Here is a 25,803-nt window from a genome sequence, read left to right as displayed (position 1 = left end):
TTTGTATCCTGAATCGAACCGGCAAAATCGAACCAGACTGGATCGGACTGATCGAATCGGAACGGCTCCTTCTTCCTTTTCTTCTCCCTACGCGCGTCCCGACCTCCCTCTCTCTCTCTCTCTCTCACATTTTCTCTCTCCTCCCCTCGCCATGCCGCCGCCTCCTCAGCTCGCCGACGCGCCGCCCCACCACCTCCCCACGGCCGGAAAACCCGCGTGAATGCCTCCCTTGCGCACGCGCGATGCTTCGTTTTCCCGGCCAAAATCCGGTCGATCCGGCCACCGATTGAGTTAGGTCTTGTGTCGAACAACATCTACTAAGAACACACATAGACACTAAGAATACCGAAATCCATCTAGCGGTTTGTCCAATTTATGTCCGGAAAGTTTTAGCCTATTTTGACTTTTGGGCTAGATTTCTCGCAAACCGTGAACCCCACGAGAAAACCGAGAGTACCAGAGCGCTCCACTCGTTGAGAGCTTCGCAGCAATATAAATTTCAAATTTTTCAGACACCGTTTTTCGGTGGATCTCATGAAACTTCATAGTGTTTTTCTGAGCATTAAATGAGCTTAGAAAATTATGTAAAATTTATGTACTAACCCCCGTGTTGTGAGCTTCGTGTAAGTATCTTCAATTCACGAAAATTCGACAGTTGTCCAGGTCTGTGAATTTCCGGCTATATAGACTGGCTATCGAAAAAGTCTTAGAATTGGATCAAGGTTTTAGCTACCCACCATTTTTAGATGTCCCGAGCGCGTCTCCGAAGTCAGAATCAGCATAGGTAAACCCGAACCTTACTTTTTAATAATTTTCTAGTAATTAAATGGGATTAAAAATCCATAAAATATTTGTGGTAGCTCAGAAAATTATGATTCTTTTTGAAATAGCCTAGTAATATTGCTAAGGACCGCGGAACAAAGTTTTAGAATTTTAAGAGTTTATTTGGGCAGTTTTTGCAAAAATGATTAATTATAAAGACTAAACTGTAAATTTATATATTGTGATTAAGGACTGTATGGATGGGCCCAGAAGGGGCTGTGTGGTGTGATTGAGTTGTGAGTGTATGATTTGTGAATATATAAGTGCGTTTTGAGCCCTTTTGCAGGTTGGATAGGTCCTAAGTATAGGGGAGACTCTGCCGGATTTTCGGCACGACTTAGAACGTCTTTGGTCTTTTTCTTAGTTTGTATTGAGTCAAATTTACTAAATGATTATAATAAAATTATCAGGTGAGCCAGGACAGTATTCTTCCTTCACCTAGTCGCCACAGTGACCGCTGTCAAGTCTGTGAGTAAAATATTAATTTTAATTGTAATTTCACTATTATTATATGTTCAAGCATGCCCATACATCACTTATATGTATATATCTATGTAGTTAAACTCTAAGCACATTTTATATTGCATTCACAACTGTTAAAGTGCCATGTATGTTATTGTGATAATTTGGAGCAGTGTGCGTGCGTTGGCGTGCGTGTGATGTGGTGTTGGCTATGGACAGGACGGGTAGACACGGCTTGAGATCTTCGCTGGGACCCGATCCTTCAGGAGTAGTCACTGCTTGAGTTCTTCGCTGGGACCCTGATTTGGTTTATTAAGCTAAAGTCCAGCTTGAGTTCTTCGCTGGCACAGGTTGGATTTAAGAGAGCTGTATAGGGGATCAACTCCCATATATTATGATTGATATTACTCGGTGTGTGAGTGCTCCAAATTACCTTTTTGCTTTTATGATGTAAAAATATTACTGATGTTGCATTACATTCTACAGGGTGCATTAGTTTTAGATAGTTATAGAGATTATGGTTAAAATTGATATTTTACTCTCTGAGTCGAACGCTCACTCCTGTAAAATATTTTTTTTCAGGTCACATGAGGATATTTTTGAGGTTAACCTGCTTTTCTCCTTCGCAGGTCATTTATTAATGTTCGTATAAACCTGTTAACTCAAGAATTTCCGCATGTGTTAGAAATAATTATTTGATTTGGGTCTGTAATATAAATTGTTATTTTGGACATGTAAACTTATTATTTTATGCATTTTGATGGACTAGATGAGGAAGCTGAGCTCCCATTTATTATATGATATTTGAGTATGTGAAGGGTGAGCTGAGCTCCCCAATTAATTATATGTTGTGTTTACAGGTTGGGTGAGTCAAAAACTCCCCGTTGAAAGGTCCATTTTATGGCCGGACTCTGTCCAATTGAATTCTTGAAATTGGGCCCAAATGGGCCTTAGAGTTGGGTTAAGGAATAGTTAGGCTTACTACGGGCCTCGGGGGCTTTAGGCTGGCTCAAGTCCTAGTGCTGGTCCGGCCCATAGGTTGGGTCCTAACATAAAATAATTCAAATACTCTTAATTTATTTGAAATTATTCATTAATTTTCACTTCAAGGAATAATTTCAAGAAAAATATTTATATGTTTATTTATTACAATAAATAGACATAAAATTAATAAATATAACATCACAAATTTTATAAAAAAAAGAAACCTATATGTATTAATCAAACAAAGTGTATGAAGAATTAAAAAAATTATTGTATAAAGGAGAAGGAAGAAAGAAATAAAACCTGGTATGGAAGCAATAAGAGACAACTAAAAACTTCTTCTCTTTATATTTCGAAAATATACATTCTAAGGAGAGGAGAGAGAATTTAAATTTATAGGGAAAGTTTAGTATGCTGTTAGGGAAATATATTATTTGTATTACACGTATTCAAAAGTTCTGATATATTCTGATGCATGCTTAAGAAATCACCGCTTCAACTTGCGTTTTCACAAGTAATCTGACAACTATGAAAATACTAATTTGACTAGCGGTTTTGTGTGTATTTGACACACTGTCACATTGACTTTGACACACACAATAACTCTACCACTGCGATTATATATATATTTTTTAAACACTAAAATTATTTTTTTAATTAGCATTTTCATAAGCACACACTATATTAGTAAATAGTTTCAAATTCATATTATTTTGGTAAAATATTTTTAAAAACACATCATTTGTATAATTAATCTGAATAAATCTCTTTAATTAAGTATTAGTGACGAAATTTGTGGAGTGACAAAGTGATATAGATTAGGTAAATTTTTATCGTTAATATCTGTTATTAGCGACAAATTATTTATGTGTCACTATAAATACATTTTTAGAAATTTTATAAATAAAGAAAATAATGAAAGGCATTTTTAGAAATCCAATCTTCCTACTTTTATATATTATATAGAATATTTAATTTTACAATTATAAATAAATATTTTAAATTATAAAAAATAAGTAGAATTTAAATATAAATAGAATAAAGAAACTTAAATTTATATAAATTTTAAAATTAATTAGATAATAAAAAAATAATTTAATTATAAATAATAAAAATTATGAAAAATATTTTAAAAAATTTCAATATTTTCCTTCAAATATTTATAAATTATATAGACATACAGACAATAACTCATTATATACAACTTTTTTTTTGTGAAAATGTAAAAAATATATTTAAACACTTAAAAAACAAAGGCACAGGCAGCCCGGATAACGCACGGCTTTCGTTGCATTTTGAGCCCCAAAACATATGGCCTGGCGGGCCTCGGGCCACCGATATGAATCCGTTCCTGAAACATTTGCTTAAATTGATATAATTATTTTCCCCAAGTTTGTGGGGAGGGAGATAGGGCGCCATCCACAACTGATTCACTTGCCCAAATCAAACAAGTTAAGAGCAGAAAAGCCGGAAACATAGCCGGAACACGAAACGAAAGTACTTAACGCGCTCATTGCTAGGGTTTCTTCGGAGACATGGCCTCACTACGCTCTTTGAAATTGCAAAGTTCATCCCTCTGTTGACAACGTTTGTACTGTTCCTGAACTCTTCCTGCGGTAGCATTAAAACGGCCTTGTTTGTTTCTCTGGAAAATCATTTGGATTCAGGTTTTTTTTTGAAAAGAAAAGTATTTTCTTCAAAGCCGTAGTTGATTTGATGGCTATGTGAAGTTTGGGGAAATCAAGTAGTTGCTTTTTCATTTGGATTCTTTTTATTTTTTAAGTTCATTTGGATTCCTTCTATTTTTTAAGTGTACCCATGAAATAAAGAGAGTGAGGGTTTTTGTAGTGTTGCCCAAAATTTTTGATGCCAATTTTTATCAATACGTATTGCTAATGAAATTAGGGTTTCGAGGGCATTGGTGTATATTTGTGCCATTTTATCCGTGTGTTAAAATAAAAATCCCCAACCTCAAGTCCCATTCCCAACTCTGCGACTCAACCTCACCCTCGTTCTCTCCTCTCTGTTTTCTTCCTCGACCTCAAGAATCAAGCCTCATCTGCCTTTCACAGTCTCACCCATTTTCCAGTTCTTCAGTTTTGCTTCTGCAATCTGCACCTGGGTGTCATTTTTCAGTTTTGAAATTTCTTGTAATCTGTTTTGGAGACTTTGGTTGGTTGAATATTTCTTATTTGTTGTTGATTGATTTAGTTTTGAAATTGACTTTTTGGAATTGATAGATTTTGTTAATTTTGTGGTTTTCTGTGGGATTAAATGATTAAATGTTAATTTTTTTAATTTTGATTTTGTGAAATTTGTTAGCTTCAAGCTGCTGGAATTGTTGGATTGGGGTATAGGTTAGGCAAATAGGTACTGCGTGTGGTTGGGCAGAGGCGTTGAGCACTGGAGCCTTAGGGAAGTCAGGTGGAACGACATTGTTTATGGGCTATGGCATTCTGTGCTAAACAAACTGAACAAGTTCAGTTCTTCTGTTATTTTGGTTGGTTCAGTTTGGTTTCCATTTATAGTCTTTCAGGTTTTTGGTTTTTAGGTGGAACTGATCTTACTGATTGGACACTCCTACGATTCACAGTTAGTTCATTTGTTTCCCGACATTACTTTTTATGGGTTTGATTGCTCTATAGTGCCCAACCACAAGTGATATGTGCTTCTTCGACTATAATTTTTCCTTGTCTCTATAATGTAAAGCAGTGCTATTTTTCAGGATCATGTTAATTGCAAATAGCACAGCTCTATTCCTTATTTTTAGGGGGGGAAACTAATTGCACCTTTTTCCCCTTTGAATTTTTTAGGTTTCCTTTCTGAAACACTCTACTGAATACTATAATCGGAAGACATATCATATCAGAGTATGGTACAGGCCAACGAAATTGAGAGCATTGGGTTCAAGTGGGGTAAAAAAAGAGGAATTGGTGGGAAAAAGAAGGATGTACAATTTTATGAATCTTTTACTTATGATGATGTGGAGTATGAACTTTATGATTCTGTTTATGTCTATGCGGAATGTGAGGCTGAGCCTTACATTGGGAAACTTATAAAGATATGGGAGAATTCTGATAAGACGAAGAAAATAAAAATTTTGTGGTTCTTCCGCCCTTGTGAGATATCAAATTTTCTTGAAGATGACAAGACTTTGGAGAATGAATTGTTTTTGGCATCTGGTGAAGGTGCAGGCCTTGCAAATGTTAATCCTTTGGTAATTATATTTTGATACCTTATTTTGAGCTTTTTGACTTTTTGGTAGAATGCTGTTTTTCTCTGTTATCTGCAGCAATTACATGTCTGAGTCTAGTTTCATATACTGTTTGTAATAAATTCTGTACATGCAGACACAGCAAGTATTGTATTGCACGCTTGGCTTTCTTCTTAAGGAAGGAACTTTGCAGGCCATAAATGAGTTAATTAGTTAAAGAGTTAGGAATGTGGCAGATAGATAATCAAATGTCATTGTTTTTGGGAAAAGAGAACTATGGAAGCTGCCTGTGTATGATTTCTTGTGCATGTACATGTACATGCACTAATGATTACAAGTTGATAATTTTAAGGTGAATGTAATGGGCTTGATGAGGGGTCAACTTCAATATCTCATCCATAGTCCATATGGTCATATATTATGTCATGTGATCTACTTGATGTATATGATGGGTACATGTGGCTTATCAAGTTCTAGAATTTTGATTAGTGGTCATATATTATGTCATGTGATCGTTGTATATTACTCATGATACCCTTGAAAAGCGTGCATCTGCATTGTTTTAATGGTTTAATCCTGTGGTTGTAATTGTTATAAACCAGAGATACTAAATATTTGAAAGAGTTTACTGGTTCCTTGGAAATGTCAAATGTTATAAATTTTTTTGCTTTGTGTACTATGTCTATAAGCAGTTGTTCATACACTTCCTGATATATTTTTGAGTTAGAATTAAGTTGAAATTTGACTGTCTAAAAGGTCATTATGAGGCTTCTAGATGGAAGCTTTGTAATTTTGAGAAGGTTTTGTGAATGAGATTCTTAGTGTCTTTTGAGCTCATTGTAGTATCTATATATCCATTTATGAAGTTCTCAGTTCTGGTGTTGAGAAAAGCTGTCATGGGTGGCTCTTGCATTTTTTTCCCCTTGTAATATTTAATTTCTTTATATCCCTAATTTTTCTCTTGCATATTGGAGCTTGGTTTATATTTTCATGGGGTGCCAATAAAGATCATGTGTAAGCATTATATCATTTTTTTTTTTTGAGAATATCATATCATTAATATTACTTTTATTTAAAAAAAACTATAAAATATTATGTCCAATAAAACCACATAAATTTAAATAAAAAGTAAATACAATAAATTTATAAATTGACCAAATGCAATTAGCTAGGTTTAAACATTTTCATGTAAAATTTATTTTCACATACTTATTAGCAAAAATTAAAATGTGATTTAAATTTACTACAAATTAGCAACAACATATATATATATATATATATTATAATTTTGTTACATATGCATGATATTATTTATTTCTTATAAAAAATGTAAATAATAACTTATTTTTGGGGGGCAATGAATGGGTTTCCAACAAAATTTTTGTAATTTTGATTTCCTATACTACTTTTTTTTTTTGGGGGGGGGGGGGGGATTAAATTTATTGACTTCCTCTCCTATTTATTTTCCTGTTGGAATTGATATTTTTAGACAGAAAATGCATGAGCCACTCAGGCATTTTATGGGCTGTCTTACCTGGACCCTTTGCTTATATTTGATGTTCCTGTTGGACACAGCTGATATTATGCATGTTTGGGTGTTTTCAATGCAATGGAAGATCTCCTAAAAACAGATGAGTCGGAAACTTGGACATTTGTCCATAATGAAAAAGTCTGTTTAATAATAGTTAAATTGATGATTCTTTTGAGAAGGTTTTAGAGCTAGCAATGCCAACTCTTTGATTATGGCTTCCAGAATCAGGAAAAATTTGCATATGGCTTAACCAATTTAACTTTTGCATATGCCTTTCACAATTAGAAATCCTTGAGACTTGGTAATTTGATATATATCTATAATTCATATGTAAATTTAGTGCAAATTTTTTTTTGTAAGTATTTGTAATTGCATTGGTCTTTGTATATTGTTGTGGATGTTTTTGACTGAATTGCAAACAAACATCCACCTGCTTGTATGTTTTAAGCAGTAATAAATTGATTTTACTTTTGTAGTGCCTTGAGCTACTGATTTGTGTGCTTAATGTATTTAGTGTACGTGGAGGTGCCTAGTATAAGCTAGGCTATTGAGTTGCTAATTTTCCATCCGTTAACTCAGGAAACAATTGCTGGAAAATGTAATGTCGTTTGCATTTCAAAGGACAGCAGAAATCCACAGCCCTCGAACGAAGAACTTGAAATGGCTGACTTCATATTTTACCGTACCTTTGATGTTGGGCGCCGTGTTATCTTGGATAAGATAGATGATAAAATTGCTGCAATTGACAGTATGTGTTATTTGACTGTGGATGCTCATGTTTTTGGGTAGCATTTAGTTGGTTAATTGTTGATTGCTAAGTTTTCTGTATGTCTGTAATTGTTGCAGTTAAGTTTCTACTTAACAGAGTAAGTATTCAGAAATCCAATGCTGTTCCTGATTCAAACGATAATACCACTGCAAATGCTGCAGTTGCTGATGTAGCAGCAGACAAGAATGCATTGCCTGATTCTAATGTCAGTTCAGCATCTGACAATGAAAAAATTGCACATCTGACACCTTCATTGGTTAAACAGAAGTCCTCATTAGGAGAGAAGCATGCATCTAATTTAGGTGTAGAGTTGGGTGAAATGGCCAAAAAAGCTAGACAGGAAAGCATGTCTAATGACAAGATCTCTTCGAGGTCTAAAGGTGATCCTGTTAGGGGTGAAAGTAAGGCAGTTAAAGTTCCTGCCATTGAGTTTCAAGCTGAGAAGAAGGTAAAAGCTACAATGGATTCTGGTAGATCTAGTGATAGGCCATCTAAGCAAGCAAAACTTGATGATTCTTTGAAAGCATCTGATGACAGAAAGAAAATTGTGCAGAAATTAAATCTTGATTCTGGTGGCAGTGATGTCAAGGCTGTAAATCGAACAGCCACTGCTTCTGAAGAAAAATCTAAACGTAAACTCACAAAGGATCCCCATTGGACTGAGAATATCTCTTCAAAGAAACCAAAGCTTGATGAGAAGCTTACAGAACTTGCAAATGGCAAATTGCTTGAAGAATCTCCTAGGGAGGCTTCAAATGTGAGCAAAACTGCAAATCAAAAAGTGGAAGTCACTCGAAGACCAGAAGCTGTAAGTTACACTGCTGAGATATTTTTTTGCTTTATAATTTGTTGTTTCTATGTAATGTCATTTGTCAAATAACTGGGTGTTATAATCTTGTTTACACAGAAGTGAATATTTAAGTGCTCTGAACAGTGAACAGAATATCAAAGGTGTATGTATATGAACTTTATTGAATTTTTTTGGTTCCTGTGAAAATATAAGAGGAAGGTTTGAAAAGTGCCTTGCTCTCTGGTTTGAGTAGAATACTCGCATTAATGGACTCCCTGGGGTGGGGCCAAAGCTGATTTTATATATGTAGTTGTGTACAATTTGTCTGAGCTTAGCTCATCAAAAGCTGTCCCTATATTGCATCCCACCAAACATCATTAACTTTCCTTTTTTCAACCACAAGAATGGCATACTTGTTTGCAATTGTGCTTTAAATTGGGGGGCATTCGAAGGTTTGGTGTTTGGTTTAGCCTAAATTTTCCTCTATCCTAGGTAACTTCAATTCCTGTATAAAATAAAGATTGTGCTCACTGATTTGCGGTGGCATCTGCCTTGATTCTGCACATTGTAATCCCTGTTTTGATTGTGTCATTAGTGCCTATAACTCTTGCATTTTCTTCATTGATGCTATAGTTCTGATGCAGATGATATAAGTACTTAACTTGTTTTTTGTCATTCTTATGTTGACAGGATAAAAGCAAATGGTTTAAGAGACCTGTGAGTATTGTTTCTAAGATTTTCATTGGTTTAATTATTTATGTTTGTCAACAGCTTTTAACTTCATATTTATCATTGGTGTTTCTGTGTGTCTGTGTGTGAGAGAATGAGCATGCAAGGACCAGCACTTACGCGATTTTCTTCACTGGAATGTTGATGTCATTGTACAAAGAAATTGAGTGAGATACTTTGGACTAATTTTTGAATTGTGCTGTATATATTTTCCAGCCTTGGGAGGAAAGAATGCAAAATGCACATGCAGAAGGAAGGCTTGTCTTGCTTCAAAATTTGGATCCTTCTTATACTTCGGCAGAAGTGGAGGTAATATTCATTCTGGAAGATAAGTTCTTTTATGGATGACCCTTTTTCTTTTTTTGTGGTTTCAAGTTGCAAATGCAGTTTCCTTGTCGTACAGTGGATGACTGCAGTTATTCTTCATTCTTTCTTGCACAGCCCCCATCCCCTTTCTTTTTTCTTGTGTTTAATACTTCTGAGTATGCAGTTCCCTGCTGTGCTTTTTCCAACTTAGAAGTTCTGCCTGCCATTTGCGTTGTTTGTTTTAAGGGGAAAAAATGGGAGAAAAATCTCTTATATAAAATTTAATTGCTATGAATCAGGATATTGTTTGGCATGCTTTCAAGGAAAACTGCACAGCAAAGATGATACAACGAACTGCATTTTCTAGCCCACATTCTGGTACACATGACAAGTATCAAATATTCTTCTCAAATTATTAAATTTGTTAAACAAGCTGTGGCTTTTCATTGAAGGGTTATGGGTTGGCAGTTTCATGTTTATTTACATGCCTTATCTTGTTTCTAAATGAAAGCTGAGGGTAAGAATTGGTCGGTTTTTTTGTTTGGTCTGAAATTTAAAAAATTGAATAAACCTAGGGAGATAATTGAACTGAAACACACTGAAATTTTAGCAGACCAAAAAGTTTGGTTCGATTTGAGCTTCATCATGGGCTTTTTTTGGACTTTATTTTGGACTCCTTTCTTACTTAATTTCAATTATATTTCCTATTTTTAAAGTTAATCATAATAAATTAAAAAAACTATTCGGTTTGGTTTCCGCATAAAACCTAACCGAATAAATTGAATTCTTAAGACCAAAAACTGAACTGAACCGAATTACTGAAAAACCTAATTAAATTTCCAAATTAACTTTGATTAGTTGATTTTTTTGGTTTGAACTGAATTCTTCTTTTGGCCTTTTTTTGGGTTTTAACTGAATTCTGGTCGCCCTTAATGAAAGCAAAAAAGGACATGATTTTTACCTATTTCTAAATTTATGACATGCTATTTTCTCTATGATGCAGGTCAAGCTTTTGTTATATTCAAAACAAGTGAAGCCGCTAAAATTGCTCTTACGAAATTAGATGAAAGTTGCCTTTTGCTATCAAATGGGAGGTATGCAACTTAATTCTGTAGCGGTGCTTGAGATCAAATAATTGGGATCAACACATTTCTTGCTCAGTCATTCTAATTCTATGGTAGACAAGCATTATAGTAAAAATTTTACTAGTGTTGCCCATTTCTCTGTATTGCATTCTTGCTCTTTGATTAATACCAAGGTAGAAGCTCCATAAGGATATCTTACGATCTCCCTTGTGCATAGTTATTGAAGGCGCAAGGTGTAGTGTTGTGCAAAGAGATCCTACAACATAAGTGTAATTCATGAAGTGTAGTTGCCCGCTTGAGAGAAGTCGAATGCCAAAAAAGGGAAAAATCTAGAGAAATCCAAAATTAAGGCCAAAATTTTGCAATGAAGTAATATATTAGCATGATTTAACGAAATTGATTGAAGATAACAATCTTTAAAGTATCATTGTAAAGTTACGCAATCTAATCATGGGAAAAAAAGAACACAGTCTTGACAAAAATATTGATCTTATCACTTGTTTTTATCATTGCTTTGAGAACTCCAAAACATAGTACCATTAACAATGACTATACATAACACAATTTTACAAGACCATATTTGTCTTTTTTTGTTCAGGTAAAATATTTTAGCAATAGTTTCAATATTGCTATTTAAAAAGAAAAATTTAGATGTATAGTAAAGCTAAAGAAGGGGGAGAAGGGACTCTGCTCTAGACAGGATGAGATTTGAGGAGTGTGTATTTTAACAGCACTATTGGCAATCAACAATTCCAATGGCGGTAGTTTGGTATATTTGGTGATTTTTTGGCTACAATGATCATGGCATTACTAGTGACTTCATGGTATGTTGACATCAGATTTTTGTGGATCGAGAAATTTCAAGTCTAGTTTTGGATATTAATGTGGACCCGGTGTTTAACAGAGTTGAATGGCGAAAAAAGATTCATATAGCCTTCCACAACTAGTTTGGGATTAAGGCTTAATTGTTATTGTTGAGAAATTTCAAGTCTAGCGGTGGTTGCAGACTAGCTGGGAGCTCATCGAAAATGGAAGCTTTTGAGGTGCATCTTTCTTTTGGTCTAGAGTAGAATGCCCATGCTTATGTCCAAAAAGCATTTGCTTATTGGAGGTTGCCTTGCGTGAACTTGTTTGCAGTTCCTCATTGGCCCTTTTGGAGGTGCTACTGCTAGGGCCTCACTGACCCTTGTATAGGGGCTAGGGCCAACACATTGCGCACCTTAGGTGCACATTTAAGAAATTTTCCTTCATGACTAGCATACGCAATATGCCAATATTATAATGATGGCAATTTCATCTATGGGTGGTTGAGCTTGTCTAGTAGCTTTAAATAATTGGAATGGATTTATTTGGCATCCATGCTACTCATTTTCCAGGCTCCAATTGGTTGAATTTGAGCATATGCCATCATCTAGGATCAAGTTCTCGTACTTGTATGATATCTTTAACGTTCACATTACCAATTAGCCAAATAGAACTTTGAAGTTCTTATTTTGATCTTATTGGCTAGCTTCCATGGATCATGATGTATTATTGTTATTTTTATTATTATTCTCTTTTTTATATGCTTTGTGATTTTTCTCAATATTTGAAACCTTTGCTCTTCTTCTTTTCCTTCCTTGTTTATTTGATAGTAAATAATTTTTATTTGTAGGCCTCTGGTTGGCAGCATTGCAACTCTTAGATTACCTGGAAAGCCGTCAACATTTTTTGGTCATATCTATATCGATAAACTTAGACTCCAAATGCAACGGGAGATGGTAAATTTGACTCTCACCCTCGTCCTTGCACGCACATGAAGTTCAAGCATTGGCTAGTAATTGGACAAAACTAGACCTAACCATATGGCCCACTAAGTCAAACTTTTTGTCGGAAAAATTCTTGCTCAAACTGGTTCCATTATGGACCAAGAACACAAAAAACGTGGGATCCACAAACAAAACTTGTGGGCCCCACATGCAAATATGTTTCTTAGACCATGATGGATTGGGTCTAAGCAAAATACCTTTTTGTGGTTACCAGTAGTTCTTGTAAGCCAAAATAGTCCCATTTCCATGCTAGACTTGGGGTGTTACATTCTCTTCCCATTCAGCTTGCAATGTGCTCGTTATGCTATGATCTAGCGAGGACTTCCCCAGAGGGCTTTTGTAGATACAAAATCAAATAAGAATACTATGCTTCACCCTATGGGCCTTCCAAATTCCACTTAGTTGTGGTCCTCATGGGTTAGCTTTGTCAGGACTCTAGCCCAATGCTCCTTCTTGGGGCTTGCAACATTAAGGAAAATGGACGTAAAACCACTTGGTCCCTAAGTTCAAGTGTCTCAGCAAGTAGGCTTGCCGTATTGCATTTCACTTTACCTTGAATGTGGGAACGTGCTATTGGAGTTTTAACACGCATTATGCATAAAGCATGTGGGACTTGATGTGCGTGTCCTTGGTTGTTGCAACTCAAGGAAAATGAATGTAAAACCGCTTGGCCCAAAAATTCAAGTTTGTGTTTAGTAGCAAGGCAAGGGGGCTTGCCTTCTTGCGTTTCTCTCTCTTTAATGTGGATCTTGCTATTGGAGTCTTGACACACATTTATGCAGAAAAACATGTTTAACTTTTTGTGTGTCTGTGTGTAAATTTCTACCACGTGTCGAGATTTTGACAAAATACTTTTTTGTACTACAGTTTTTTTTTTTTTTTTTTTTTTTGTGAGTTGTTGGTGGTAATTTTGGGGATGGATTTGGTATAATGGTAAAGCTACTCCATTTGTGACTTGGAGGTCATGGGTTTGAGTCACAGAAATAACCTCTCTGCAAAGCAGAGGTAAGGCTACGTCTGTCAACCCTCTCTAGAGTCCACAAGTTTGGGATGCTTCGTGAACCGGGTCATCCTTTGTTGGTGTGGGTAATTTATATTAATCCAATGAGATTTGTCAAAATACACACTTAAGTTTCTGTGTTTTTAAAGTGAATCAAATGGTTTTCTACTTTTAATTTCATTGCCTTTTAGACCTTATACTAAAATATCGTATTGTTTTTTTTCTTAAGATTTTATTTTAACAACATTTTAGTTCTTGAGTTCTCAAATAAAATGGCTTTCAAATCCCTTTTAAAGTTAAAAGCCGAGGAATTAATATATTGTTTCATTTAGAAGGCAATGGACTATTTCTTTTGGACTAAAAAGTCATTTTACTTAGAAGGCTGAGTGGTTAAAATGCAATGGAAGGTTTAAAGTGAATATATTTCGGAAGTGGAGGATTATTTAGTTCACTTTTAAAAGCATAGGGAACTGCTTATTTTGTCAAAACATGGGATTTTTTTTTATGCAATTTACCCTAATGTTTCTCCCGCCATATTAATGTACTTTCTGTTGTGCAGAAAGAAGCAGTCTCTACTTCACATTGCTCTCAGCCCAATACGATAGAGTATGATATGGCCATGGATTGGCGCTTGTTGCAAGAAAGAGTAGATTTGGAATGGACAAAATTGTACAAGGTCTGAAACTCTGAATAGTTTTTCTTGTTGTCTTAATCTCATGGTATATTGTTGCTGACATTTGTTTGTCAATATTTAACCTGCTCTTTTCCCTATCCGGTCTAATGCTGAATTGGGTCTTTTTTTTTATTTATTTTTATTTTTTTTATAGCAACAAGGGCAAGAGTTGAGAAAACTAAAGGCAAATTTGAAGTCCAAATGAACTGAAGTGTTTTCTGTTCTTCATGGTAAGTAATTCCATTTGTCATTTTATTGTTTCTTGCATATGTTAGTTGCCTTTGTTCTGCACAGTTTCTATGGTTGTTTCACGCTATGATCTTATTCCACTGTTTTGACAAGATCTATTTTCATTTAAATTTGTTCACTGATAGAGTTAGGAATTTGAAGTGAAAAATTAAGAAATGAGAGCTGTATTTGTATTGAATTCTACTCCAAATGGAACTTATTGAGTTCAGCAACAATTCAACACAAATTCTGGAAAAGAATCGCTTAATACAATATTCAAAGACAAAAGAAAATAATCAAAAGGAATTCCAAATGGGAATCCTTGGCCCAACACTCTGTCAAAGAAAAACAAGCTACTTGATTCATGCCTTGTTCAGTTGACAACTTCTTTCTTATATGACTTCCTCTCCTCCTGCCTCCCCCCAACTCCCATGCATCACATTGTAACTAAGGGTGTTCAGTTCTGGTTTTGGTACGGTTCTAGCTAAGAATTGGAACCAGAACCAAACCTTCAGTTCTTTGACTTTTAGGAACCATAGTTGGAACCAAACTTGGGTTTTGGTTCTGGTTTTGGTTCTAGTTTTGATTCCATTTTGATTGCAATTTTGATTCTAATTTCATTTCAAATATCTATTTTTACACCTAAAACTACAACATTGTTGTATTCATTTTAAAATAGAAAAATACAATCTTGAATTTCTAATATGAAAACAACAATAAAAATAATGATAGTAACATTAAAATAACAATACTAATATCAAAAATATATTTCTTAATAAGAATATTATATTATCTTTTGCATATTTCTTAATTATACAGTTTTTAACTAAAAGAAACATATATAATTAAGAATTAGAAAATATATTATATGATTAATATGGGATTTAGTCATATAATTAAGAATTACAAGATGATTTAATGTATTTAAGACAAATTATTTAAAAAAGTGAGAAAAATAAAGGATAATATTAAATTATATGCACCTATAATTAAAGATAAATTATGTATGTATTACAATATTAATTACATATAAATACTCAATACTTTTATTGAAATTATAAAATATATCTAAAAAACTTATGTATAAAATTAGTTCTTCAGTTCGATTCTGGTTCAATTTTGGTTTGGTTCTTGATAAAAAACCAGAACCGAATCAAAATAGTGAATATAAGTTTGATTCAGTATGGTAGCCCCATTGGTAACAACTCTATTTTGACCTTCCCCTCTTGAGTCCCCACAATTTCCTCTAATTGTTTCCTTCTAGGAGTGTTTGCCAAGTCAGCAATACTAGCTCCAACTTTTCTATGATTTCTTCTGGTATACACAGTCAATACACCAGGCCCCTGCTTCTCAAGGCCCAATCCTGTTGGTGGATTCATATGATTGCCATCCCCTTTAAAAGCAGCCTTGTCCTTGAGGCTAAATGTGGGAAATTGATTTTGAAAGTCCACAAAATCTAACCATGTTGCCTCATCTAATGGCTTCCCCTTCCAGCAAACCAAAAATTGTGATTTAAGAGTTTGTACCATCATTGTAAATATGTTCGTCAACAATTTCTTTAGGCTCAATCATATCTTTGTCGACAACCATATTCTTTGGCAAATTACTAATAGCGGGATATTGACCAACTACTTTCTTTAACGAGGAGACATGAAAAACTAGGTGGTTTTTAGCGTCAAGTGGCAGATGCACATGATATGCCACTGATCACTTAGCAGTAATTTAAAATGGTCCAAATTGAAGGAGCGGAAGCATAGTGATTTGTTCATTAGAGCATTGAATTTCAAAAATTTCTTTTAGGGTTTCATATGTCATGCCACATCCATTATGTGCCTAATTAATTTTAATGCTCAATTGCATATTAAAACACTTTTAATATGTATTAGGATCTATGTTTGCCATTCAAGATTGTGAATTAACAAATTAATTTATTTAAACCCTAATTTAAAAGAGGAGTTTGAGCACTAATCTCTTTGACGCAATATGGATGTGATTGACACCTTTAGAAAGCACCTAGGACCTCAAATGTTGTCCCTCTAGCTTGTCCACACCAATATCACTAATGGCAGCCCCCAATCTTGCTTCTCAAGCGTTGTCAACTAATCACAAATTGGGTTTTTTCCTTTAGAGAGATTGTAGATGTGTATAGGACACTAGAAATAATTTCTAGCAATTTAATTCAAAAAAATTTGGGCAATTCTCTTTGAATTGATGAGAAAAGATGAAGAGGAGAGGGAGAGGAAGAAGTGCCGCCACACTTGAGAGGCTAGGCTGAAAATTATTTTATTTCTTCATTTCTTTTTCCTTTTATAATTAGGTCATCACTTAAATTCCTTGCCACATGTCATCTCATTGCATCTTATTTTTTTTAATTGACTCAATCACATTAAGCTAAGTGTCAAAGCTAGACTTAATCTTGACTTTGATCATCTTATATGATAGGAAGACAAATGACAAGTTTATATGATGCCATGTGTCACCATCTCATGGTGCCACATGTCACCATGTGAATGACCAAATTACCCTTATGTTGTAATTTTGAGTTCTCAATCCAAAATCATTATTTCTCCTCTTCTAATCAATTTATATCAAATATAAATCAATTAATTAATATCCATTAATTAATTTCTCACAATTAAATTCATATTTAAACACTTTAAATGTAAATTTAACTTATGCTATACATCCAATAACCTAGATTTGGTTTCAAGTCATGCTAGGGATTTTGCAATCTTATTGCAAACCAAACTTATTTAATTAATTAATTAAACTCTTTAATTAATCAATTAACTCACATTTTACTTGGTGATTATCTTGTGTATGTGTGTGACTCACTAGGTTCATCACTAATTGGCAATGAGATATGATATTAACTCTTAATATCATCAGAACTCTTTCTTACAATAAATGATTTCTCTAAATCATTTTAGGCATCTCATAGACCATGGTTGACACCCAGCATAGCGTGCCATGGCCACCCAATCAGTAATAAAGAATACCTTAAATGAACTTTTAATAATATGTTACCATGCACTAGAATCTCTCTGTTATAAAATCTCAATTCGAGATGGAGTCATGGTTTATGTCAAACCCCATTTGCTATGAATATTATGTTCTCTTTTTAATTTCAGTTCTTGATTAATTAGATTTTCTTGTCAGAAACTCTTTTCTGACTAAATTTGTCTGACCTGGCCAGGAGCTTGAAACATTAAGAACAATTAAATGAACATAGGATTTTATCCCTATTTACTTAGGGTAACAGATTTCATCTTGATCAACACCTATCTCCATATTTAACTAGTAGGAGCCAATATATGCCCATATACCCATACACAGTATAAGTATGAAAGCAGTATCAAACTCAAACCACCTATATACAAGATAACTGTGTTATCTTAGGTCTAAAGATTATATGCACTGATATGATATATGACAATGCATTGACAAGAATAAATTTCATGTGCTTGTTATATGCGTCACTGGTTTGGCCTACTTATCATGTATAAGTGGCTATCATGTTTGTTATATTGTATGAGACTCACAATTTCATCTTATTTATATCTCATATAAATATCTTGAGAACAAACATGAATACAATCTTTCTGGATAAGTTATGTCCTGTGTGAAGTTTTCTCGATTATGAACCAATTTATGATACTTTGTGTTAGAAATACTGTCACTCATATTCTTAACAACTTAAGAATAAAATTTCTAACAAAATATCAATGGACCTTTTCTGTTATACATAAATACATTATGTAAACGGAAAAGTAAAATTGCATTTTATTAATAAAATATGTACAAGATACATACTAAATAATATGCTCTAGGGCAAACTACTAAATAACAAGCAATCAATTTAGGAGTGACTCGAGAGTGCAAAGAATTTTGTTTGGGTGGATGAAATTTTAGGAAAATAGCATCACCAACTTCGAATGTGACATCTTGGCTGCTTGCATTATCAAATTTTATCATGCATTGTTGGGCATGAGTGAGGTTGTATTTGAGTTGCCAAGGGATCTCATCCCTTACCAGTATTGTTTGTATCACAGCTTCAACTTTGGTCTCATTAAGGAGAAAATGAGTAAAGAGTAGGTGAGGGTTGTCCATAGATGACCTGAAATAGGGTCATACCAACTGCGGTGTGATAGCTTGTGTTGTACCAATACTGGGCCCATGCAAGCCATCGACTCCATTGTTTTGGTTGCTCTGTGGTGAAGCACTCCAAGCATCAATTGAGGACTTTCGTTTGGCCATTCGTTTTGGGATTATATGCAGCATTCATCTTTAGTTTAGTGCCATTGAGACAAAATAATTCCGTCTAAAAATTGCTGAGGAACAGTGGGTCTTATCAATAGAGTTAGTAGACCATGAAGTAACACTTTTTCCTTTACAAAGAGCTCGACAACTGATTTGGCAGTGAATGGATGGTGTAAGGGAAAGTGACCGCATTTAGATAAATGATCAACAACCACCAAAATGCAATTGAAGCCATCAAATTTAGGCTTGGCAATAAAATCCGTGCATATGTCATCCCAAATTGCTATTGGAATGGGAATTGGCCTTTAAAAACAAATAGGGCTCATGGTCTTATATGCGTTGTTGATGTACCAAGCATTCTGCAACAAAATGTTGGACACTCTTCATCATACTCTTCCAGTACAGATTCCAAGTGAGGCGATGATAGGTGTGGTATGCACTAGAATGATTGCCAATTGGAGTGGAGTGAAATTCCTCTAAGAGCTTTGGAAAGAAGCTCTGAACAACCCTTCAGAAAAGACGATGTTGACTCGACATGTAAAAGGGATGAGAGTGAGGATCTCTCTTGAAATCTTGTCCTATCCTACTCAATTGAGGATCATTATGTGTTTCTGTATCCAAATTGGCCAAATCAATTCATGTGGTCATGGAAATTACAGTACATTCTAAGTCCTCTCCATAATGGGATAGTGCATATGTTGCTTGATTTGTTGAACCCAACTTGTAAACAATTTCAAAGTCATATCCCAAAAGCTTGGCTTACCAGTTTTGTTGAGTTGGTGTTGAGATAGGCTATTGAAGGAGATACCAAAGGGGTGCATTGGTCTGTATGAACGACAAACCGTTGCCCAATCAAATAAGGCCGCTAATGGTGAATTGCAAGAACTAGAGCCAAAGTTCCTTTTCCTAAGTAGATTTAGTCCATGAAGTTGCAGATAAGGGTTTATTGTAATATGCAATGGTTTGTTTTTCTTTCTTCATCCAAGCCCTTATTCGAAGCATCTTATTGGTGAGTAAAAGGTCTTTGTGAAATCCAACACTGTTAATACGAGAGCATATTTGATTGCCTGTTGCAAGCATTCAAAGGCATTGTGCTCTTGTACTTCCAATTAAAATGAGAAGTGTGCTCCTTTCGCAACATTTGAGTCAAGGGTTGAGTTATCTTGTCATAATAACGGATAAAGCATTGACAGTAACCTGTAAGATTGAGGAATCTGTGCACGCCGTTAATGGTTTGTGCATGTTGAGAATTAGGGACCCAAAAGTGTAAATATTAAAATGGTAGGCTACATGTTGAATTAGGCTTGAGAATGGGCTCCCCATCACCAAAATGGGCTTGAGACTAAGCCATTTTGGTTTGGTTTGCTAACATTTATATGCCCTTTAATTTTCTTATACACAGAAGAGTGTAAATTTCAAGCTGGCAGTCTAAATGTTGAATTGGGCTCCCCATCTTCAAAATAGCCTAAATTAAAAGGCCATTTTGGTTTGGTTTACCAACACTTGTATGCCTTTTAATTTTCTTGTACACTGCCGATGTGAGATTTGTTCTGACAAGTGATATTCCAACAAGGCCATGGCCAATAGAACAAATATTGAAGTTGCTGCTGGTCGAATGAGCTCCTCTCTGAATGGCAACAAAATTATGACTAAATATATTCATGCCAAGTGGCACTATAAATTAATGTGTCATAAAAAAAGACAAGCACAAATTAATGAAGGAATGGGCAGAAGAGATTGTTCATTGTGGCTTGAAAAGTAGTCGGAGCGTTGGTGAGGATAAAGGGCATTATGAGAAACTTGTAATGTTTGGAATGATTGCCAAATGTTGTGTTAGAAGTATCTCTTAGGCATACTTGAATTTGATGATAGTCGGAGCAGAGATCAATTTTAGAAAAATACACTGCCCCATGAACTTTATCAAGCATCTCCTGTGATCGGGATGATATTTGTCTAGAATAGTGATTTTATTGAAAGCATGATAGTAGACACAAAATCGTCTATCTATTGTCTTTTTTTTCTGCACAAGCAAAACGAGACTGGTGAATAGGTTGGAGCTAGGGTAGATTATACTGGCTGTTAACATTTCATTCACCATTTTCTCAATTCCATCCTTTTGCTAATGATAATATATCTGTAAGTTTTAGTGTGATCGAGTGCTTGGGACCCACACTAATAGGACCCATACTAGGTTGCAATGGAATTGTGTGATCAGTTGAGTGCTTGGGAGGAAGGCCGTAGGCTCAAAAAAGATCGAGTCATATTGTTCCACTAAGGCACGTAGTTGGTTTACTTGGTTTGGTTCCAACTTTGAATGAGCCAAGTTAAGTTCGATATTAGCCAAAGAGTTCTATAACATACCACAATATTCTACTCCAACCAATTTATTCAACTGTGAAAAAGAAATAGGTGCCTTTGTTATGGAAAGATCACTGCATAAGGAGACCTGTGAGCCCTTATAGTTGAATTTTATGGACATGGTGGACCAATTGACTTGCACATCACCCAAGGTTCCGGACCTTGCTACCCTAAGAATAACATGCACCCCTTCAAGAGAAAAAACATGAAAATCGGTAGTCAACCTCCAAAGAGCCAAGGTCTATGCTGAGATTAGTACACATACGCTTAGATTCAGCTTAGTGTCCATCACCTAACCTGACACCAAATGGAGGTGTAGACTGGACTATATGTAAGGCTTGGCCGACTGGATAGTATTGTTCGCTTTGACCCCCGTAAGCCTCACGAATTTGTCCCATTGGGCTTTTCACACCCAAAAGCGCGCTACCCAATTGACCAAGACTTCCCAATATAAGAACCATTAACTCTGTCTCCCATTCTGATTTGGGATCAGTTCATTCCCATGCCCCCGGATGTCGGGTTTTGGGCCTTTCTTCTACACCCTCACAGCTTGTACCACGGGCTGCCATAGGCCCACCAGCTTCCGCTTGGTTCGTCCCCCGAACAACATCGTACTAGAGGAGACTTGGCTCTGATACAAAATTGTAAGGCCCGACCTACTGGATAGTATTATCCACTTTGGCCCCCATAAGCCTTACAGATTTGTCCCTTGGGCTTTTCACACACAAAAGTGCGCTACTCAGTTGATCAAGACTTCCCAATACAAGCACTACTAACTCTGTCTCAAATTTCGATGTGGGATCAGTTCATTGCCGTGCCCCCGGACGTCAGGTCTTGGGCCCTTCTTCTACACCCTCACAGTTTGTACCACGGGCTGCGACACTATAATACTTGAAGAAAAAACCCAATGAAATTGTGGCTAGCGCCACTATCCATCATTACAGCCAACCATCTCCCATTCAACATTCCATGGAATTTCACAATGCAAGGTCTGGAAATCCCTGTAATAAAATAAAGAGGGAGGTCCAATTGGGTGAAATGGCCTTCATGAACATTGGAAAGAATGCCGCTTGATGGTGGAATATTGATAGATTCCCCTTTAATGTATGGGGGTACCTCTTCATCCTCCCTAACGATGATTGCTTGGTGTGTCTTAGGGCACTTGTTTATAGGGTGATAAGGTTGTTTATTGCTCAAATGGATTAGTGAGAGCATCACCGCCATAATGTTGAAGTTCTTGCAAGAGGTTTTCCCAGGTCATATCAAGGGTGTTTCAACCACTGAACCCAGTGTAGGGTGGTACCTTCCATGCAGACAATAGCCAAAGGGACCTTCATATCGGTTAGAGTGCGATTTATTGTGAAATATTGGTCAACATGAGCTAGCCAACCAATTGTGTCCTCTCTATTGAAACAGGGCATCTCCACCTTTTTGGCAGATAGGTGAAGCTCATTTGGCAGTATGATGGTATGGGTGGCAGAAGTTTCTCCTTGAGCTGTAAACTCGGAGGAGTTTGGGAAACAACTTTACTCTTGCCCTGCACTGCTTTGCCTTTGATGAGAGTGGTAAGCCCTCTATGACATCAATCTTCTTGCGGTTCTGTGACACTTCATCTTATGGCCCAGTAACTTTCTTATCAGTTTGCTCCCAATCTGAGTGAATTTTCTAAAGGCCACATTCAACAGCCGACAAATTCCTCTATCGTGTCAATTCGAGAATCTATTCTAGTGTTTTGCATTCACAAGAATTAGGGAATACCAGCAGGGTTGGGCCAAATTGATAGGTTTAGGAATTTGAAGGGGAAAAATTATTAAAATGGGGCCTCTATTTTTATTGAATTTCTACTCCACATGGAAATTACAGAGTTCAGCAACAATTCAACGCAAATTCTGGAAAAGAATCTCTCAATACACTATTCAGCAACAAAAGGAAAACTACAGAAAATAATCAAAAGTGATTCCAAACGGGAATCCTTGGCCCAATACTCTGCCGAGGAAGAGCAATCTACTCAATTCATGCCTTATTTAGCTGATAACTTCTTTCTTATACAACTTCCCCCCCTGGTTTCATGCATAACATAACAGCTGTACTTTCTCCTTCCCCTCTGGAGTCCCCACCATTTCCTCGACTGTTTCATTCTTTCTAGAAGTTTCTGCCAAGTCAGCAATGCGAGTTCCAGCTCTTCTAGAATTTCTTCTGGTATACACGCCAGGCCCTTGCTTCTCACGGCTAATCCTGTTGGTTGATTCATATCATTCACGCACTGATCTTTTTTTATTGATGGATGAATTTTTTCGCAGATAAGTTCCAAGCTAGACTTTTTATTGTTTCAGATAAATTTGAAATTTTTATTATTTCTACGAAGTTGTAATGTTTAATTTGGAAAACAGTGAAAACCAAATGAAAGCTTTTTGCTGCTTCTCTTTGCCCCTTTTCTCTCATTCATCCTTGTATACACGACTTCAATATTCATGGCTTTGTGCCATTGTCAACTTTCAGGAAATGGTTTCTCAGATGGCATCAAGGAGATCAAATTCGATCACATGCACTCAAAGCCTGTGATGGTGGGTTTTGGCATTTGGCGGGAACCTTTTGCAGTAGTAGAATGAATGCTAATGTACCTGAGGCTGTTGTTCCTTTCGTTGGGGATCGAAGGAATTTTTTGGTTGTAACATGTGGATGGATTTTAGTGGCTTTGTTTTAGAGTGTTGCCATAATTGATGTAAATGCGTAATTAGTACGGCTAATTACATTTATCAGGGTGGAGTTTTGTAACACATTCTCTCTCTCTCTCTCTCTCTCTCTCATATCGTTGCCTTGGTTGAACCATTACATTTTTAAGTGTTATCAGAGTTTCGGTTTATGATTCTGGGCTTTCAGAGTTTGCTTAAATTATGTATTTGTAAGGTGCATCACATGCATCTATACATACTTTTGCATCTCATTAATGACCTAAGTGTCTAACGCGTTAAACAGTTGTGAATTAAGTGAAAATGGATTATAATGTTTTAGGGTGTAGTCCGGCAAATATTAATTTTTTGAAAAAATTATTGTTAAGTTTTTATATTTAAATGAAATTAATTATTTGATCTCAATATTTTGAAAAGACTATTTATTAGTTTCATTAAACTATTTAGTCTCTTTAAATTTTTCATTATTCATATTATTTAAAATAATATTTAATTTTATTTTAAAAATAATATTTAATTTTATTTTAAAAATAATATTTAATTTTATTTTAAAAAAATTAATTAATTTATTTTAAAAAAATTAATTAATTTATTTATGTATTTTAAAAAATATTACTATTTAATCATTTTATTTTAGTAAAATTAAGTTAATTCATGTATTTTAAAAAGGATAACTATCAAAAAAAAATTTAGTACATTTAAAATTTTTGTAATTTCTTTATCTATTACTATATAAATGTATGAAAGATGGAGAAATATTATTATTGACCCAAATACCCCTTACTATTATTACAATGAAGAATTAAATTTAATTGGCTATTATAATTTTTTATTAATATTTTTTACTAATTTTAATTCTAGCTAAGCATAAAAAATATTAAATTATAATTTACTATATATAATTTTTTTGATAAATGGTTAATAAATTAATATTTTATTAAAATTCTTTTTTAGCAAATTCTAACTAAAATTCTTCATATCATTAATTATTATAAAAATTAATTGATTATTTAAAATAATTGTTATTTTATTTATTTAGTATTTAATATTAATTATTTAAAATAATTATTATATTTGTTTGCTATAATTCTATAATCATAATTATAGTTATAATTCTAATATAATTATAATTTAAATTTTAAAAGTTTAGAATTTAATATAATACATTGATGATAAAAAAATTATACATATATTATGAAACTAAATTGGCATAAAATTATAGTAATAGTAGAATTCTTATTTCAATTTGATAATTTCTTTGAATTAAGATTAAATTGTTATAATTGGTATTTTTATTTATTTACTACATATTAATAATCAATTCAACTCAATTAAGCCTTTATCCCAAAATTTGAGGTCAGCTATATGAATTCTCTTTCTCTACTCTAAACGATTTTGGGTTAAATCCTCGGAAATATGTAATGCTTCTAGGTCATGTTGTACTACTTTCCTCCATGTCAGCTTAGGTCTACCCTTTCTTTTCTTTCTATTATCTAAACTAATGTGCTCTACTTGTCTAACTGGAGCCTCTGTATGTCTACGCTTTACATGACCAAATCACCTCAATTTCTCTTCTCTCAACTTATTCTTAATTGGGCACCACTTCTATCTTTTCTCTAATATTCTCATTACGGGCTTTATCTAGTCTAGTATGGTCAATCATCAGCCTTAACATTCTCATCTCCGCAACTCTTATCTTAGACACATACGACTCTTTCAGTGCCCAACACTTACTACCATATAACATGGTTGGTTGTATGGCTGTACGGTAAAATTTTTCTTTCAACTTATTGGGAATCTCGCGATCACATAAAACTCTCGTGGCATATCTCCATTTTAACCATCCGGTTTTAATCCTATGACTAACATCCTTCTCACATCCCCCATCTACTTGAAGGACTGAGCCGAGATATTTAAAGTGATTACTTTGGGATAGTACCACTCCATCCAATTTAACTCCTTTCCTATCACCAGTTCGTCATTCACTGAACTTGCAATGCATGTATTTTGTCTTTGTTCTACTTAACTTAAAACCTTTTGACTTTAGAGTACTTTTCCAAAGCTCTAGCTTTCTATTGACTCTTTTTCGCGTTT

General features: G+C 34.8%; 1 protein-coding gene across 14 annotated transcripts; it reads left to right on the top strand.

Moving 5' to 3' along the window:
* Positions 1–3,610: 3,610 nt before the first annotated feature.
* LOC110668476 (protein ANTI-SILENCING 1) lies at positions 3,611–23,882 on the top strand. Of its 14 annotated transcripts, none has more exons than XM_058145773.1 (13): positions 3,611–3,859; positions 5,082–5,485; positions 7,593–7,761; positions 7,860–8,230; positions 8,336–8,590; positions 9,263–9,289; positions 9,518–9,610; positions 9,907–9,985; positions 10,608–10,701; positions 12,347–12,452; positions 14,060–14,176; positions 14,328–14,403; positions 23,519–23,882. In XM_058145773.1, exons 2-12 carry the CDS (start codon positions 5,141–5,143, stop codon positions 14,376–14,378), a joined length of 1,707 nt encoding a protein of 568 aa, XP_058001756.1. In that variant the 5' UTR covers positions 3,611–3,859; positions 5,082–5,140; the 3' UTR covers positions 14,379–14,403; positions 23,519–23,882. The 14 variants fall into 14 exon arrangements, 11 of the variants coding, with proteins under 11 accessions (XP_058001756.1, XP_058001753.1, XP_058001754.1 ...); XM_058145770.1 differs by adding an exon at positions 4,591–4,860 and having other exon boundaries at positions 3,613–3,855; positions 7,860–8,590; XM_058145771.1 differs by adding an exon at positions 4,591–4,768 and having other exon boundaries at positions 3,613–3,859; positions 7,860–8,590.
* Positions 23,883–25,803: the final 1,921 nt, after the last annotated feature.

Source organism: Hevea brasiliensis, chromosome 4 (assembly GCF_030052815.1).
Source record: "Hevea brasiliensis isolate MT/VB/25A 57/8 chromosome 4, ASM3005281v1, whole genome shotgun sequence".
Lineage (NCBI taxonomy): Eukaryota > Viridiplantae > Streptophyta > Magnoliopsida > Malpighiales > Euphorbiaceae > Hevea > Hevea brasiliensis.
This window is presented reverse-complemented; position numbering and strand designations above follow the sequence as displayed.